This window comes from Eutrema salsugineum, unplaced genomic scaffold, assembly GCF_000478725.1.
Source record: "Eutrema salsugineum unplaced genomic scaffold, Eutsalg1_0 scaffold_3, whole genome shotgun sequence".
Classification (NCBI taxonomy): Eukaryota; Viridiplantae; Streptophyta; class Magnoliopsida; order Brassicales; family Brassicaceae; genus Eutrema; species Eutrema salsugineum.
Genome location: NW_006256756.1, coordinates 4,484,508 through 4,504,277, shown reverse-complemented (window position 1 = coordinate 4,504,277; position 19,770 = coordinate 4,484,508). Strand labels below are relative to the sequence as shown.

General features: G+C 42.3%; 2 protein-coding genes across 2 annotated transcripts; both read left to right on the top strand.

Moving 5' to 3' along the window:
• The first annotated feature begins 1,838 nt into the window (after window positions 1-1,838).
• Window positions 1,839-4,454, top strand: LOC18014696 (putative cysteine-rich receptor-like protein kinase 30). The gene is given in 11 exon segments (XM_024154069.1): window positions 1,839-2,592; window positions 2,595-2,648; window positions 2,720-2,848; window positions 3,008-3,129; window positions 3,233-3,443; window positions 3,549-3,786; window positions 3,890-4,043; window positions 4,134-4,171; window positions 4,173-4,217; window positions 4,219-4,324; window positions 4,326-4,454. Coding segments are annotated over 11 exon segments (1,980 nt in total).
• A 598-nt stretch (window positions 4,455-5,052) lies between these two features.
• Window positions 5,053-7,695, top strand: LOC18014574 (putative cysteine-rich receptor-like protein kinase 31). The gene is given in 7 exon segments (XM_024154070.1): window positions 5,053-6,007; window positions 6,114-6,235; window positions 6,334-6,544; window positions 6,623-6,760; window positions 6,763-6,856; window positions 6,960-7,113; window positions 7,202-7,695. Coding segments are annotated over 7 exon segments (2,004 nt in total). The 5' UTR covers window positions 5,053-5,055; the 3' UTR covers window positions 7,535-7,695.
• The last annotated feature ends 12,075 nt before the right edge of the window (window positions 7,696-19,770 follow it).

Below are 19,770 nucleotides of genomic sequence, written 5' to 3'. Positions count from 1 at the left end.
TTGTTAAATATAAAATATTAACACTAATAATCGAGAAATATAGCATGTTAACAATAATATAACGATAATATTTATATTTATACATAATTTATATAAAATATTAACAATAATATCAGCATAATATGTATATTAACAGTAATTTATTTAGAATATTGATAATAATTAAAAAATTATCGTGATAACTGTGATATAGCAAAATTTTGAAGAATAAATGTGATATAGTCTTTTTATAGTGAATAGTTCTATGAGACACTCAAAAGGTATCTCTTAATTTTGATAACATCTATTACCCTTTATTGCAATTACTCTATTCATTTATCATGGTTAATAAGCCAATCATATATAGGATGACACTGAGAAACTCATAAGAAAAACAAAAGAGTCCTACATGCAGTAAATGGTGATTTCCCCACCTTAAATTTTCAGGCGCATCACACCTCCGCTGCATCTCCAAAAACATTTTCATACCCATTTGTTCATAAGCCAAGTGGTTACGAAATGTGTGACAAGCGTACCTCCTTGAAAAAGAAGTACAAAGAACACTATTGCACTTAACTATTCCCACTTATAGGAACCAGCGTGCTGCACATACTCCACACGTAGCTCATGTGGGAAACAGACATATGAACAGTCCCGAACCATTCAATCTGGAGACAGGGTAATATCATTCTGTGTGAATATGACATATATCTCAATATCTCATGCATCTTTTGTTACAAAAAAAAATATCATCGTAAATGGGATTTCGTCTGTCGATCAATCAATTACCCCAAAGACTAACATGAATCTTATTGATTCGATTATGAAAACCATACGTAGCTATATGATCAACGGTATCAAAATGATATTTCCAAACATATTGTAGGTTTTTTTTTTATCTTTTGCAAACAATGCCACACCAGAGACTAATATCTTTTTAATTTAGGTTTTATAGTTATCTATATATAAGAAAATATAATCTTAATTTACTATGAATAATAGAAATGCAAAATACAATTTTAGGGTTAAATTTGATGTTATGCGATTAAAGAGAAACAACTTCAAACCTCTCAAATTTGAGGTTTAGAAAACTTTTAAATAAGTTTTTTTGGAAATGCTCTTGTTCAAATTAAGTCTGAAAAAGCCGGCTTAAACTACAAAAAGGGCTAGAGTAATGCATGAATCCTAGTATTTAGTACCGGATCGGACATGCGGGTTTTAATCCTAATTAATTGTGTTTAGATTTTATTGTACATAGAGTAATTTGGGAATCTTACATTTCACTTTAAGAAAGTCTTTTTTTTTTTTTTGCTCTAGCTAAGGCTTCAATTTTGTGGATTGCTATGGGTAATGCGTATCTTTCTGGTTCAAGCGAGCTTTTGAAGAAACATGTGTAGGATCAAAAACAAAATGGTAAAACCAAATCTTGCGAAATTTACAAAGTTCATTATAGTAATCATCTATTTTTAATCAATCCCTTGTTGAACAATGCTTCCTCAAGTCCCCCAGAGAATCACTTTTAAAGCTAATAATGGTTCTTCAGAATTTCAGAGAGTTGTTTATGGCCTGGAGAAGTTGATAAATCATAGTGACAAACAAAGTAGAGAAAAATAATAATTAACCACTGATGATCATCTAAGTCTTTCCATTTACTAGTTGGAAAGCACGTTAAAAGCTCCAATTTTAAAACTTGTTCATTGTTTCTTTCGAACAAGTTGCTATTCTTTTTAATATTCTCCATCTTCAAATAATAGAAAAATGTAGAAAAATTGCTTTAAGAACGGCGCATTCATGTAAGTTAGTCTACACTCAGCTTGTTGTTCAGACACGAAAGCAACTCATCTGTATCCTTTTGACAAATGGCTCGAAAGAATCTCCTCTCATTGGTCTTCTGGCTTGTCCATGTAAGCTTAACTGTTGTCGTCTCTGCGCAGGAATGCTTGGACAGTTTAGGAACTTTCAAACCAGGTGGTACTTTTGACAATAACCGTCAACTTATCCTCTCATCTCTTGCATCTGAAGTCACAGCGAGAGATGGCTTCTTCAACGCTTCGATTGGGACAGATCCTGACCAAGTCTACGCAATGGGAATTTGCATCCCAGGAGCTAAACAAGAGATTTGTTCGGATTGTATCAAGGACGCGTCTGACCAGTTAGTACAAAGTTGTCCCAATCAGACAGCAGCATTTTATTGGTCAGGTGGAGGTGAAACTCAATGTATGGCAAGATAATCTAACCGGCCCTATTTTAGAGCGTTGGATCCACCTTCTGGTGGTTGTACCGCTCGAAATGTCACTAACTTAACAGCGTTTGATGGATTGTTTGAGCGATTATCAGTTGGTATGGTGAATAAAGCTTCATCATCGTCAGGAAATGATGTATCAGTCTCTAACAGTAGATTCTATGTAGTTGATGTAGCAAGATTGAGTAGTTCTGAAATGGTATACGCCTTGGTGCAATGTACACCAGACGTCTCTTCCTCTAACTGTAAAACCTGTTTACAACAAAGTGTTGATGACTATAAAGATGGCTGCCGTGGGAAGAAAGGCAGCTTTGTGTATCGCCCTAATTGCATTTTCCGGTTGGATATGTTCCGCTTCAGCCCGCATCTGAGCCCGCATCCGCGCCAGCACCTGAGCCGCAATCCCCACCTCAACTGACCAACCAAGGTAAAATGATTTACTTAAATGAATTTTAAACGTATTCAACATTCAGAATCGGTGATTTGGCCTTTCCACAGATGGGAGAATGATTGGTATAGGAGCTATCATAGGAATTGTCACTGCAACGGTCATAATCATAGCTCTACTTGCTCTCGGAGCAGCTGTTTGCAGGAGTTGAAAAAAATACCAAGGTTTTGCCTCAAGAAGTGAGTTCCTCATGTTTTCATGTTGTTTTTCTTAGTCACTTGGAGATTTTTTTCCTGACATGCCATCTTCACTCAGATGGTCTTGCTCTCTTGCTGCTTGTTTTACTAGATATTTTCCACCGACCTTAGCATAAAACCACCTACACTTTTCTTGTGCAGCTGCAGATGATATTACAACTGCAGAATATCTTCATATTGATATTAAGGAAATTGAAGCTGCAAAAAGTAACTTTTTGGCGAGTAACAAGATCGGTCAAGGGGGATTCGGAGAAGTTTACAAGGCATTTCTTTCTCAACTACTCATCAACTTGTTTATGTAGAAACATTATGCATCAAGATATTTAGATAGTGAGATGATTCATTAGATTCATATATACTTGGCAGGGTACATTCGCAAATGGAACTGAAGTTGCAGTCAAGAGGCTATCAAGAACTTCAGATCAAGGTGAAGTGGAGTTCGAGAACGAGGTCCTTCTTGTAGCAAAGCTTCAGCATCGGACTCTCGTTAGGCTTCTCGGGTTTTCTCTGAAAGGAGAAGAAAATATACTAGTCTATGAGTTTGTTCCCAACAAGAGCCTTGATTATTTGCTCTTTGGTAATAAACAATACAGCAAGGCTACTTTTCATCTTTATACATTGTTCTTGAAACTTTATTTGTTGATCTCTTAATTAGTCTAATGATTTACAAATGGATGTGTAGACCCAGCAAAGAAGGGTCAGCTAGATTGGACAAGACGGTACAACATCATCGGAGGAATCACACGAGGGCTCCTCTATCTTCATCAAGACTCAAGGCTAACTATTATACACCGTGACATTAAAGCGAGTAACATTCTATTAGATGCCGATATGAATCCCAAAATAGCGGATTTTGGAATGGCTAGAAACTTCAGAGATCATCAAACTGAAGCCAATACAGGGAGAGTAGTTGGAACCTTGTTAGTTATAGTCCTTAAGTCTTTAAATTGAATCTTGATGAACTACTTTTTTTTCTCGTTGCCGATTAAGTATAAAGTATATATGTCTTGCATGTATTTGCAGCGGTTACATGTCTCCAGAATATGTGACGCATGGCCAATTCTCTACCAAGTCTGATGTCTGTAGCTACGGAGTATTGATTCTGGAGATTGTTATTGGCAAAAGGAATAGCAGCTTCTATCAAAGGAATAGTTCAGTTTGCAACTTGGTCACATATGTGAGCACAAATCAAATCAGTTTCTCATAATTTGACTGTTATTTTTTCCTCAACTGTGTTAAAGATTCTGACTATGGACCTTCTTGGCAGGTTTGGAGGCTTTGGAACAATGATTCACCCTTAGAATTATCCCACAATTGGGGAAAGCTATGAGAAGGATGAAGCCATTAGATGTCGGACTATTATGCGTTCAAGAAACTCCCGCAGACCGTCCAGCGATGTCTACAGTCTTTCAGATGCTAACCAATAGCTCTATTACTCTACCCGTTCCTCGACCACCTGTTTTTTTTTTTCAGGAACAGACCGAGTTTAGACCCTTTAAACTATGGATCCGAGCCAGGCCAATCCAGCAGCAACTCTGTTCCTTGTTCTGTGGACAACGCAACGATCACTATGGTCACACCTCGTTGAAACTTTTGTGCATTCTGTAGTATAACCACACCGAGTTTAGCACCAGTTCGTACCAGTTCCTTGGTTCACGCGCAATTCAAGTTTGTTTAAGTCCTTGAAAAACAAATCGAGGATTCAATTATTTTTGTATGTGATGTGTAATAATAGAAGACTACCAATTTGACTTTTAGTTACGAAACTTCACTTTCGTAAATTGTTGAGAAATTACTAATACATCAAGTTAGACTTGTGTAACAACAATGCTTAAGATCATGGGGCCCCTAAGAACATTCCATTTTTTTTGACAAACGAATAGTCTTAAAATATTTACGTTGAACAAAACCAAACTAGGCTATTACATTCCAGACACTAAAGTTCTAAAAGAACTGTCCAAGCAACGTGTGTGAATATATATGGCAACCCAAAAAAATCTAACTTAATCCTTTTGGTGTCAAAAATATTGAATTTATCCAAACGTTTACCGAGTTGACTTAAAGAAAAATCTAAACACGCAAAAGCTGTTTTGACGAAATCAACGATCCTAAACAAAATTTTCTTATTTAGATTCAAATTCCAAGATCTGCAACAAGTATCTGAATATATAATCTAACCAAAAAAAAGAATGTGCTCTAACAATCTCTTGTCAATCCTCTGTTTTGTCCTAGCCGTTAGCTTCGGTTACGTATCTGCACAAGAATGCGGAGAGAATATGTCTTTCAGACCAAACGGAACTTACGATACAAACCGTCGTCTCATTCTCTCAACTCTAGCTTCCAACGTCAGCTCTCAAGACGGCTACTACTACAACGTCTCGGTCGGTAAAGGCCCAGGAAGAATCTATGCCTTAGCCCTCTGTATTCCACAGACTGAACCAAAGGTCTGTTCCGATTGTATCCAACAAGCGTCTGACGGTTTATCAAAAACCTGTCTAAACCAGACCGACGCATACCACTGGATAGAGACGTTCTGTTTTGTTCGTTATTCCAACCACTCGTTTTTCGACGAGATAGAACTAGAGCAGCCACATGCAGTGACCAGTACTGGAATATACCAGGGGAACCTTACAGCTTATACCAGAACATGGGAAGCTTTCATGGAATTTATGCTCACCCGAGTCGGTCAACCTCGATACCTGGCCGAGATATCCCCTCCGATAGGTTTTGATCGTATATACGTGCTGATGCAGTGTATTCCGGGGTTATCCTCTGGGGAGTGTGAAACCTGTATTCGAGCAAATGTGGGTGTGTATCAGAGATGCTGCAATGGTAGAATAGGTGGAGTCGTTTACAATTCGGTTTGTTATTTCCGATGGGATGGTTATGAATATTTTGGTGCCTTTGACGACACGCCATCTCGACCCACACCAACCCTTCCTCCTCCTCCTCCTCGTCGTCCTCCTCCTCCTCGTCGTCCTCCTCCTCCTACTCTTCCTCCACATCCCTTAGATGTAAAAAAGCTTTCTACTGGAGCTATGGTTGCGATTGTTGTTTCCTTGGTTATATTCGTGGTATTGTGTGCCTCAGGATTAGTTATATGGAAGAGAAGACAATCATACAAAACATTAAAACCTCAAAGTGAGTTACTTTTTCAAGATTTTAATTAACACTTTCACATTGGTAATTGGAACATAGGAAATAATATACTTGCTGCATAATAGTAACCGTAAATATGTTATTGCAGCTGATGATGACATGACAAGTCCACAGTCTCTGCAATATGATTTTACGACAATTGAGGCGGCAACAGATAAGTTTTCAGAGAATAAAAAACTAGGTCAAGGCGGATTTGGTGCAGTTTACAAGGTACATATGAGCTCTATATATATACATATCTATGACTGCTTGATTTGTCATGAATGCTAAGAAACTAAGGAGCTATGAATGCATATGTATATTTGTAGGGAATGTTAGCAAATAAAACAGAAATTGCGGTGAAGCGGCTATCGAGAAATTCAGGACAAGGAACACAAGAGTTCAAGAACGAGGTTGTGATTGTTGCCAAGCTTCAACACAAGAATCTTGTTAGACTTCTAGGGTTTTGCGTGGAAGGAGATGAACAAATACTTGTCTACGAGTTTGTTCCCAACAAGAGCCTTGACTATTTCCTCTTTGGTAATAAACAAGAACGCTAGGTTTAATTTATGTTCTTCATTGCAATTTTTTTCTTTCTTAAAACTTCGTTTAACGCAGATCCAACAAAGAAGAGTCAGCTAGATTGGAAAAGACGGTACAACATCATAGGAGGGATAACGAGAGGAATTCTTTATCTTCATCAAGACTCAAGACTCACCATCATACATCGTGACATCAAAGCAAGTAACATTCTGTTGGTGATATGAACCCTAAAATAGCGGATTTCGGAATGGCTAGGAATTTCAGAGTGAACCAAACTGAAGACAAGACAGGAAGAGTTGTTGGAACATTGTTAGTACCCTAGTATTCTCCTTACAGTTTGATGAATCTCACAAATCTTTGATGAACCGTTTTTGTTTTGATTAACATTAAGATTGTTATTGTATATTTGCAGCGGTTACATGCCTCCAGAGTATGTGACGCATGGCCAGTTCTCCACAAAATCAGATGTCTATAGCTTCGGAGTATTGATTCTAGAAATTGTTTGTGGCAAGAAGAATAGCAGCTTCTATCAGATGAATGATTCTGGTGGCAATTTGGTTACACATGTGAGCAAAAATTCGAATAGAAATTGTACTCCATATTTAATTGTGATCAACGTTTTGAATGCTTCATATGAGTTCTTTTTGTTGGCAGGTTTGGAGGCTTTGGAACAATGATTCACCCTTAGAACTAATCGACCCCGCGATTGGGGAAAGCTACGAGAAGGATGAAGTCATTAGATGCATCCATATTGGACTATTATGCGTTCAAGAAAATCCTGCAGATCGACCAGAAATGTCTATAATCTTTCAGATGCTAACCAACAGCTCCATTATTCTACCTGTGCCTCAACCACCTGGATTTTTCTTCAGGAACAGACCCAATTTAGACCTTTTAACCTATGGATCCGAGCAGGGGCAATCCAGCAGCAAGTCTATTCCTTGTTCTATAGACAGTGCATCAATTACTAGAGTCACTCCTCGTTGAAACTCTTGCTTTCGCATTATGTATGTAGATTAGCACCAGTCCGTAAAGCCTTCCTTGTAGCACAAGTAACTCCAGTTTGTCAAAGTCTATATAAAGAAATTGAGCATTAAATTAATTTTGAAAGGGATGTGTAATGATATAAGAAGTCTATCAATATGATTCTAAGCTACGAAACTTTATTTTCTAATTTGTTAAAAAATTTCTAATATATCAAGTTGACTTGTGTAAAAATAATGCTTGGCTAGCAGAATGCTTGTGTTATATATCAATCTGGAGTGTCTATATGATGTGTTCGGAGCTAGGGGTTTTATCGACATTGGAGTAAAGAAAAATGCATCTCTAGCAGAAGTTATAAACAGAGAAAGAAGGCGAAGACACTGAAATCAGCTCCTCACTCAGATCGAAGAGGAAACAGCAAAAAAGAGGCAAAACAGAGTCCAAGAGGAGATAAATATCTATTTATGGAGAGGTAAAAATGGGGAATACAAAGCAAACTTCAGCTCAAAGGAAACTCTGGAGCAAATCAGAATCCAAAATCCTACATGGGACCTTCACCCAGGGAATTGGTATTCTAGTGCTACTCCAAAGCTTAACCTTGGTCACATGGCTTGCAGCTCGAAACAGACTTTGCACAGGAGACGAAATGGAACGTTGGAACATCAATACACACTGGTTGTTCCTTCTGCAGCGAGCCGAGAGAGACCCGAGACCATCTCTTCTTTTCATGTCCTTTTTCGAGCAAAATTTGGAAGAAACTTGTGGGAGGAATATTGAAACAGAGTTTTACTGTTGTATGGGAGGAGATTATGACTCTGGTAATCAAACCACCATACAACAGTATCACGGCTTTCTTGTTACGCTATGCTCTCCAAGCAGCGATCTATCACATTTGGCAAGAGAGAAACAGCAGGAGGCAAAAAGAAAAACCAAAGGAGTATTGGAGACTAGAGAAGATGAATGAAGTGATGGTGAAAAACAGAATCAGGCTTGACCACCTGGTTTGAAACTCGCACAATGTTCCCAAAAGGATCTAGAATAAAATTTAAAGATCTAAAACAAATATCTCAGCAAAGTCAATATCTTAAAATGTCTCTTAACAATCTCTTGCCAATCCTCTGTTTTCTCCTCGCCGTTAGCTTTGGCTTTGTCTCTTCACAGAGTTGTGGAAACTCAATGATAATCAGACGAAATAATACTTACCGTCGTCTCATTCTCTCAAATCTTGCTTCCAACGTCAGTTCTCGAAACGGCTTCTACAACGTTTGGGTCGGTGAAGGTCCTGGAAGGCTGGAAGGTTCTACGTTTTAGGCCTCTTTTATACCAGGGACTGATCCAAATATCTGATCCGATTGCATCCAACCCTCGTCTGATGGGTTTATTACAAAACTGTCCAGACCAGACAGACTCATGGTATTAGACATGCGACAACACGCTCTGTTTCGTCCGTTAATCGAACCACTCGTTTTTTAATCACATCGATTTAGGGATATCCTCAAAGGAATCTGAAACCTGTCTTCGAGAAAAGTGTCGGTGATTACCAGAGTTGCTGCAATGGATACATAGGTGGAGAAGTTCGCGGCCTGCTTTTTGGTGCCTTTGGTGACAAGCCCTTGCTACCTCCTCAAGAATCTCAACCCACGCCGCTTTCTCCTCCTCTTCCAGATAGAGCAAAGATTTCTACAAAGAAATTTGTTGGAGGTGAAAACCGTACTCCTTATGTCTATAAAAGGGAGCTCGAATAAAGACAAGTTTCCGAAGCGCAATCAAACACAACCCACTGCAGACCTTGGAGCACGCACTACACCGAGCTAATACTTATATAGCGGAAGAGGAGGAGGAAGCAGCTCACGAGCAGATCTACACTACAAAACAGATCGAACGACCTAAGACCGACACTTACGAGCCCCAATCAGGATACGGCAGAAGGTGTGAGAATCGTAAAAAGTTATACGCCAACGCCATCCAACAGCCGAACAAGCAATGAAACAACAAGTGGATCCATAGTAGTGAAGACCAAGATGAATATCTGTTCTGCGAATTCCACAATCGCAAAGGACACAGCACCAAAGACTGCAGACACTTGCGGGAATACTTGCTCGCGCAGTACCGAAAAGGACAAATCTCGTTTGACGACATCCGTTGCTTAACCGCCCAAAGAAGCAGGTCACACCGATCTAACAATACATAACCCAAGAACACCGTTGCAAAGGACCTTCCGGCATTACCACCTTCTTCGCCGAATCCACCCACCCAACCCGAGCAACCGAAACGCAACCGCGATGAGTCGGCACCAGAGAACCATACCCCAAAACTAGGAAACGCGTCAACATGATCATGGGAGCTATCGAAGCTTGCAGCTACTCAATTCGGGCAATAAAAAAGTACAGCCGACAGGCCGCAACCGCGCCTAAACTCTTGCACGATCCTCCAAAGGGAACTCCATTGATATTCACCAAAGCCAACACAATTGGACTGCCCAAGCCGCACAACGACGCTCTCGTCGTCGAACTTTCTTCTAGATGACGTCGAAGTTAGCCGCATCCTCATTGATACTGGCAGCTCGGTCAACATAATTTTCAAAGACGCACTTGACCAGCTCGACATTCCAACTGACAAAATCGAACATTTCATCGAGCCTCTCACAGGGTTTGACGGCGAGCGCTGCATGACGGCCGGCACGGTAAAAATTCCGATTTATCTAGCCAGAATCGCAAAGATCATTCAATTTCTCATCCTTGACAAGCCGGCGATCTACAATGCTATCTGTACACCTTGGCTACACACGATGAAATCCGTTGCCTCCACCTATCACCAGTGCCTCAAGTTCCCGACTCCCGATGACATATACACACTCAGAAGCAAACAAGCTGTCGCCCGATCATGCTACATCAACGAGTGCAAGCTTCAGTCAGCCAATCAAGCTTGCGTCTTCAGCTTGCAGGACACGACCACCGACCTCATTTCCAAAAAACAAAGCCTAAGCAGGAGGTCATTACTCAAGTCTGCATCGAAGAACTGCGACCGGAACGCCAATGGTATCAGTGCTGAGATCGACCCAAAGATCCGTGACAACCTTGTTCACTTTTTGAAATAGCATTCTTCCACCTTCGCATGGTCAGTCGAAGACATGCCCAGAATTGACCCACAGATCGCCTATCACAAACTCAACATCGACCCGACTTACAAACCAATCAAGCAGGAGCGCCGGAAACTTGGACCAGAAAAGCACAAGTCGTCAACGATGAGGTCGAAATACTATTAAAAGCAGGGTCAACTTTGGAGAAGTTCGCTTTCGCCGTGGTCATCTCGGCACGAAAGCTGCGCCCTTACTTCCAATCACATGCCATCATCGTCTTGACCGACCATCAACTTCGCACTTTCCTCCATAGCCCAAGTCAGTCGGGCCGACTCGCCAAGTAGGCCATCAAACTCAGCGAATACGACATTGAGTACAGAGGACGAACTGCGACGAAATCCCAAGTCCTAGCAGACTTCTTGATCAAACTACCACCAGAATTCGTCAACGCCAACCCAGCCATACAACCGTGGATCCTCCACGGCGATGGCTCCTCTTCCAATAAAGGATCTGGCGTCGGCATTCGTCGGCATTCGTCTCAAGTCCCCCGATGGCTAAATCTTCGAACAGTCGTTTCGTCTCGGTTTTCCTGCATCAAACAACGAAGCCGAGTACGAAGCACTTATTGCCGGGCTACGTTACGCTAAAAGAATCAGCGCTGAACATGTCCATGCCTGTTGCGATTCTTAGCTCGTAGCAAATCAGTTTCACGGAGAATACGACGCCAAGAATGATTGAATGGATGCATATCTGAAAATTCTCAAAGACCTTGCTTCAGAATTCTCAACCTTCGAGCTCACAAATATACCACGTGACGAGAACACCTCTGCCAATGCCTTGGCTGCTCGGGCATCTAATTCTGATCCCGCCCTTCGGCGAACGATCCCAGATCCCAGTTGAGGCAATCGAGCGACCTAGTATTGAACCTGCCCCCGTGTGCACCATCATCACGCGACGTCGCGACTACGATGCTCATCCAAACCTCACACCACCCCTCACCAGAAAGAAGAAGACTACAGAAGCTGTCACCAATCTTAATGCTGATATGAACGAGCAAAGTGACACTGAAAGCAATCCAGACGATGAATCCGAAGGACAGCACGTCCCAATCGACATCGAAGCTAAAGGCGAAGAAGAGCCCGAAGACTGGACTTTGGAAATCGTCGGATACATCGGCGATGGAACGGTTCCTACGGACAAATGGGCAGCTCGGAGACTTAAGGCTCGAGCAGCTCGATACGTTGTCATCAAAGGCACTCTCCTCCGATGGGATGCATCTGGCACACTTTTAACTTGAGTTTGCGGAAACGACATCATGGAAGTCATGCATAAAGTACACGAAAGAGAATGAGGAAATCATTCCGGAGCTCGTTCCTTGGGGTTCAAGATAAAAAAGCCGGCTATTTCTGGCAAACTATGCTCTCAGATTGCGAGAAGTATGCCGCATGCTGCGAGAAGTGCCAACGCCACAGCCCGATGATCAACATTCCTACCAAACTCCTAATGACCTCTACCGCACCGTATTCCTTCATGCGCTGGGCAATGGATATTATCGGCCCATTTCGCCGATATACAAGCCAGAAACAATACGTGCTCGTCGTTACCAATTATTTCACCAAATAGGTCGAAGCTGAAGCATACCCCGAAATCCACGGTATCGACGTCAAAAATTTTGTCTGGAAATTCATCATCTGCCGACACGGTATTCCCTATGAGATCGTCACAGACAATGGCACTTAGTTCACTTCCATCATCTTTACCGACATTTGCGCCAAGTGAAAAATCCGCCTGAGTTTCTCCACCCGAGATACCCGCAAAGAAATGGGCAGGCTGAAGCAACAAACAAAACCATTATCGATTGCCTGAAGAAGTGGTTAGATACGGCAAAAGGAACATGGGCGGACGAACTCGATGGCGTTTTATGGTCTCACCGAACTACGCTACGACGTTCTACCAGTCAATCATCTTTCTTTCTCGCTTATGGCACGGAAGCTATGTGTCCTGCCGAACTAAATGTTCCTAGTATCCGCCAAACTATGCTCACTCAGAAACCCGACGTTAACAAGGACATGATGCTCGACACAATCGACTTAGTCGAAGAACAGCACGAACGGGCGTTACTCAGGATACAAAACTACCAACAACTGGCAACCCGTTACTACAACAAAAAGGTTAAAGGCCGTCACTTCGAAGATGGCGACCTCGTACTTCACAAAGTTTAGCAAAATACTGAAGAAAAGAACGCAGGAAAACTTGGTGCGAACTAGGAAGGACCTTACCAAGTCATGAAAGTCGTTAATCCGGGTGTTTATCAGCTAATGAAGCTAGGCAAAACCCCGATCCCGAGATCCTGGAATTCAATGCATCTCAAACGATACTACTAATAGATCGCTCATTCCAACAAAAAAAAGCCTCCGAGCTACTAAGTTCGGAGAGGACATCTTATGTACTTAGAACTACGAATGACTTGATCCCTTTTAAAAGGGTACGTAGGCAGCTCGTCATCGAGTCCAGCTATAACATCAATAAAATTTTATTAAGTGAAAGCATCTGTGTTTTAGTTTTGTTCTTACGAAATACCGAACTCCTACTTTACTTACATCGACTTCCTGGCCAGTTGTTCGATAGCATTCCACATGAATGCAAACTCAAAAAGCCAAGATCCGTCTCGCTAACACCCACACGGTTCCATGGTAAACTCCACATTACGAAAGCCGGGGCCAGTCCCGCAATAAAAATTCTAAGTCACCGAGAACAATAAGCCAAGCCCATCTCGCATACTTAGGTTTGACTTAGAAAACCTTGGGCTTGTATTGTACGTTTACAAGGGTTCGATCACTCACTCTTCCAGTATGATACGACTCACTTGAGTTCCCCAGGCCGAGCTCCAATGCTCGCAGTCAAAGCTAAACTCCTCAGATTCGCATCGTAAGCTGAGTTCTCAACACTTGCAAACATAAGCCGAGTTAACACAAGTTGCTACAGAAAAGTAAAACTGCTTCCGGACCAAATTCGTTAAAAACCGATCTACCACTTAGCAATTTAAAAAAAAAACAAAAAATCTTATGAAAGATATTGAAATAAACCAGATAGATAATAAAGCCCTCCAAAGGCAAGCGGTTCGAAACACAAAACCCATCGCGGCTCAGAAAGCATACAAAAGAACCCATCAAGGGTTAGCGAGTTCGGTCAAAGAGAGAAAAAGAAAAAGAAGAGTTAAATAGTCTCAGAAGCTCGGTATTTATCATTTCTTTATTCGACCCGAACTGCTCCACTCCCGTTTGGTTCTGTCCTCCATCGGCCTGGTCGTCAGCGGGAACCTCTTCCTCGGTCTCGGCCAGCAGCGACATACGCTTGTCCTATTCAGTGAGGACATAAGCGTCAACAGACTGATACTTTTTTAGCGCAGCCGCGTGTTTTGACTCGAGCTCCGCTACCATCTCAGGGGGGCACCTCGTACAGACCTTTCTTCTTCAACTTTTTGATAGAGCCAAGGACCCCGGTAAGTTGGTTCACCACCAAATAAGGCTTGCGGGCTCGGTCGGCATCGTCCAAACTTTGAATGACCTTCTCCAAACGCTCACACGCCTTAGCATGAATCCTCTTCGCACGGTCTCTCTCGCGAGTCACCATCTCTTGCAGGCACCCTTTAAACTCTCGGGATAAGAGATTCTGAGCCTCCGTCAGCTCAGCTTTCGCAGCCTTCAGCTCATAACTCTCCTCCTTCAGCAGATCGACGGCATTATGTAGCTCGTCGTTTATCTGGAGTTCGGTAGCAAGCCGCTTTTCAACCTTGGAGATCCGGTCCTCCAACTCTTGAACTCTCATCTGCTCCTCATTTAGGGCGAGTTCGTATCCCGCGACCAGAGTATTGGTCTGGCTGGCGAGCTACGAGTATAAAACAGGTCAGAAAAAATACTTAGAAAAGAAAAGAAAGAGGAGTTAAGAATCTTACCACGGCAGTTGTGTGTGCAATTCCCTTGTACAAGTTGGGGAACCGCAGCTTAGAGACCTTCGGCAAACTCGAGACCTCACTCGAGATCTTGTGATAGAGATCGGCGCAGGCATCGATGTATCTTCCAAGAGGACCTCCTCATCATAATCAAAGCGGACCTTTGCCCGCTTTGCTGGTTCAGACTCTGGAGATTGGTCGGCATGATCTTTTTCCTGCCTCTTTCGCGTGTTTGAGGCTTCAGGGTGATCCCGAGGAATTGCAAGATCCGACGTCGCAGGGATCGAAGGATTGAGTTCGGAGGCTATCTCTTGGGCGTGGGAAGAACCCTCAATCCTCTTGGTCTTCTTTGAGGGCTTCTTCTTCTTAAATTTCTTCTGACCAGCATGGTCAGGTGAGGTCGTAGCTGGAGGCACCTCAATATTTTGCTCTTCGACCCTCTCAGTAGTGGGAACGGGGTCCTGAATCGCATCATTCGGCTCATCATCATCAAACAAGCTGGGGATCTCGGTAAGCGAAAGCATGTTTGAAGTAGTTCCGTCTGGTTTGTGGCTTCAAGGCTTTCCGTCTAGAAGGAGGACGAGGCATTTTAGCTCGGCTCTTCGGTTTCAGAGGCTTTGGCTCCTTGACTGAAACAAAAAAAAGAGGGAGAATGTAAAAATGAGTTTGGAGAAATTTAAGAAGAAAAGAAAAATGGTTAAGTAACATTACCAGATTTTTTTAGGTCGGCGTTTAAGAATCTCGTCCCAAGCTTCAGGCCAGCGACGCTTACCGGCTTCACTGAAAGCTGCCTGGAACTCGCTCATAAGTACGGAGTTGAGGAGAATACTTGGAAGATGGCGACCTAAATAAGATAAATGAAGCGAGTTAAAAAGGTAAGTGTAAGCCAGACCAAAAGAAAAATGAGATCGTTTAAAGCTACCGATCGGAATCTTCCACTCCGACTGAGTCAGGATATCAGTGTCGCTGACCGTGAGCTTGCTAATCTTGAGGAAGAAGTAGTGCGACTCCCAATCGTTATATTTACTGGGTTTGACCCCGGTGACGATATCTCTCCGTGGCTTGGCGTTAGCCGTGAAGAACCACGCCTTTGACGCATGTAAGTTGACCGAGAAGAGGTCCTCAAAAATTCGGTTAGTTGGGTCCTCGTTGAGCTCGGTGCACAAGGACCGGAAGCCCGTGTAGTTCATCACTGATGCCTCATCGATTGCAGTATCCGAGGAGGCGAGAAGGAATCGGGAATGTGAGCCCACATTAGGTGAAGTAAGTTAGGTAGATGCAAAGAATGTCCTCAGGAACATCCCACAGGCTATCTCTGGAGTCAGGAGTGATGAAAACAGCCCCTTCTGTAAGTCCACAAGATTAGTGCGGAGCGGATCACCGTCGGAGTTAAGGAGGAAGCATGCACATCGCAAGGACGGACGACCCTCGGAGGCGAAGCAGCGTTCACCGCTTCGGGATTGACTTCAGCATTGTTGACCTCGGCGTTATTGCCTTCTTCAGGATCTCTTCCCTCAAGCTCGTCGACCTCCTCGATCTCATCGTCACCGCCATCGGCGTCTGAAGCTGCTCGAGCTCCTGTTTCGCGAGTTTCTGCTATTAACTGTTCAGACGGCTCTACTCTCGGATGAGGTCGGCTGCTACTAGCACCTATCGATTTAGAATTCTTGCGAATCAGGGTTGGAGGACTATTCGCCGATCTGGAAGAACTCTCAGACGAAGAACTCGGCTCGGAGGGTCGCGACGATCCTCCAGAAGGATTTGATGAGAAGAGGAATTGATTGAAGAGTTGGTCGACATTTTAGATTGGTAAAGGGAGATCGGAGGAAAAAGAGTTAAAGAAGAGTTTGAAGGAAATGAAGAACTGGATGAAGATTAATCGTGAAGTTAAAATATTGACCGGAAAAGTTTGAAGATCAGTCGGAAAAACTTGAAGATCTACCGGAAAGTTTGAAGAGTATGGCAGAGAAGACAGAGAGAACTAAGCAGATCTATGGATGAAAAACTAGAGAAGCAAAACTAGAGAGAAGGGAGAGCGGCGTACTTTATATATGCTGATGCGAAAATAATGAATGCGAGGTAGGTTTTCCCTTATAAATACACAGTGGGAATCGTGGTTCCTCGACTTTTGCAAAATTCTGGAATTTACGCGCCACATTTAATTTGAATTTTGAAACACCGGGAGAACGGATCGACCGAATTTTCCGAGCTCCGTTTGTGGCCTAACTCCGAGAGAAAACTCGAATGAGTTCGACAAAAAAGAACCCACTTTCGCCGAACTGAGGGGGGGGGCTGACTGTTAGAGGTGAAAACCGCACCCATAATTTTCTCCGGTACAAACCGAGATCAGCACGAGTTAAGCCTGGTTTACGAAGGAATTGTAATGGGAAGATTGGGCCGAGCGAGCTCCTGGCCGAACATGGCCCGATAAGCCAAAGTCGGTCGAAACTTCTTAGATGAATCGAGAAAGATCTCGAGTTCGGATGAAAAAGGAAAGTTTCCGAACAGAAAAAGGAAACTGCGAAGAGAAAAGTAAATTTCCGAGAGAAAAGGAAAGTATTCTCGGTCCCATATCGAAGAGATGCCCCGCGAAGACCGACTTAGAACGCATATATAAAGGAAGAGGAATCGACACCAGAAGACACAAGAAAATCTCAAGAGACTTAGAGACAGAGAACTCAAGACATTTACTAACTTCTTAGTTTCTTAAGTCTTTGTTCGTTTATCACTCATATAAACGAACTCAGTTGTATTTTATCCTATCTAATAAAATTCGAGTTTCCGATCTGAATTACTGTTTGTGTGATATCATATATCAACAAAACTGTTGTGATTGTTGTTTCCCCGGTTTTATTCTTGGTGTTGCTCGCTTTAGGATTAGTTATTTGGAAGAGAAGACAATCATACAAAACATTATTTTTTTGGTCAAAATCATACAGAACATTAAACCCTCAAAGTGAAGTACATTTTTAGCTTTTTAACTACTCTCACAATGCTTTTTGGAATGCATAAATGCATAATAGTAACCATATATATATAGTATTCGGTAATTTGAGTTTGGAATGAGTTTTTATTAATTTGTATTCGGGTTACAAGTATTCGAGTTAGCAGGTCACTCGACGAAATGAAAACATGCACTATTTTTCTAGCTCTCAATAGTGTCCAACCCCTTAACAGTAATAGAACCCCCTATTTATAGTTCATTAATGATTATGTATCTTAGGGTTTTCTCTTTCTAATCCCACCGATTCTCGTTATTGGGCCTTATCGCCGATGGACCGTCGGATCAGGCCAGGCCCATTCCATAATAGACCATCATTAACCAGGTTCAATTGAGCCGATCTCGGCCTATACCGGGCCAAACCGGGTTGCGGAGCATACCCCCCAGTTCAGCAAATGAGCTCAGCTGAATTTTAACGGATTGATTAAGTTAGTCCGATGGAGATTGAGGTCGGTCGAAGTTAATCTTCTCTTATCTGAGTGTCCTTTTGTCTTCCATGCTCGGAGGTCTATTTCCGGGTTTTCATAAGTCGGAAGTCAAAGAGACGCATCGGTTTTGACAGGAAATCGAAGTCTGTGGAACCGACAAGAGGCGCGAAAACTAAAAAGTCGCAATGATTGCATCTCCCTCTATAAATAAGAGGCCTATATCCGCCATTTACTCATTTCTGCTCCCGTTGCTAAAAGTATTCGCTCTCCTTTCTCTCTAGATTTCTTCTTTCTCTTTCTAGGTTTTTCGTTTACCGTCCGTCGTGCTCTCTCATCAACAGTTAAGTTCCTGATAACGCTCCGACCATGTATTCTGAATCTTCTTCCAACTCCAGACCTACTGTCTCGGCTGAGTCATCGAGTTTGGCTACTGTGGATAATTATTTGAACGTCTCTTTAGTTCGGAAGAATTCCCGAGTAGTTGAAGTCGGGTCGACTAGTCACAGATCACCAACCCAGGAGCCTGAACTGATGGACCAGGACCTCCACGATCTTGAGGGTCAATCTCTCGTTGACCCGGAGGCCGGGCTGGACTTTGATGTGAAATTTGATGAGGATGCTCCCTTAAAAGAGTTTGGTTATGGCGATGACCTTGACCCAGATGACGATGATATAATGCCGATCGTGGGTCGGCCGACTGTATGTACCGATTTGGGTCCTACACTATCGATCCGGGACGGCGATGTTGATCTGCGAGGCTCTTTCTCACATCAGGTTCCAGGTCCCGAACCGGACGAACGCCGGTGGGATGCTCTGGAGGGCTATATATGTGTTTATGAAGCCTATATCCGCGAGGTCGGTCTTACTTTTCCATTACTTCGTCTGCTTTTTGCTTATTGCAATCATTGCGGCTGTGCGGTATTCAAATGAAGCCGGCCACTATTGTCAACTTCGTGGGGGATTCTCCAGCTCAGTCTTAAAATCTGAACTAAGATCAACGTTGCACAGTTTCAGGAACTTTTTATCATGAAGATTATTCAGACTAAGTACTGGTATCTATCAGCATGTGTTAATCCGGTGTTCGATTTGGTGACAGGAAATAAGGTGAGAAAATTCTCGGATTGGGATAGAAGTTATTTTTTCCTCCGTGTCGATTCTCATTCTGCCGTGAACCCGGTCCGGGCTGAATGGTAATAACACCGTATTTTGATCAATTTTATGGATCATTTTGAAATACTTTTTCTATGTTTTTAATTGCTTTCAAGTGTTTCTATTATGTTTTATTAGTATTTGTAGTTTCAAGACACTTTTCAGAAAACTTAGAAAAAACCTTAACAAAATGGATAAAAGACCAAATTTCAGCTTAGAATCAAACCGTCAGAAGTTCACCCTCAAATGAAGACCTTCTCACCGTCTGATCCACCTCAAATTTGGAGACCTTAAAGATGGAAATACCAGCTTTCCATCACATTTTTCAGCATGGCAATCCAACGGTTCAATCAAAAGTTATGCAAAGAGCAAGATGTCCTGTGAACCAGCCGACAAGCATTCATATGGCAGAGATTGGTCTGTTCGGCATAGAAGCCCATTTTCAAATCCAAAATGATTCCCTCATTTGGAGAAACCCTAAGTGACGCTTATAAATGACTTGAACACTATAAATACATATTTTAGGAGCCATAGACGATATGCAATTTTCTCTTTTAGCAGCTTTTAAATTTTTGTCTTTCATTTTCTTAGTTTTACGTTTAGGGAGATAAAGATCTATCTCTTGAACCC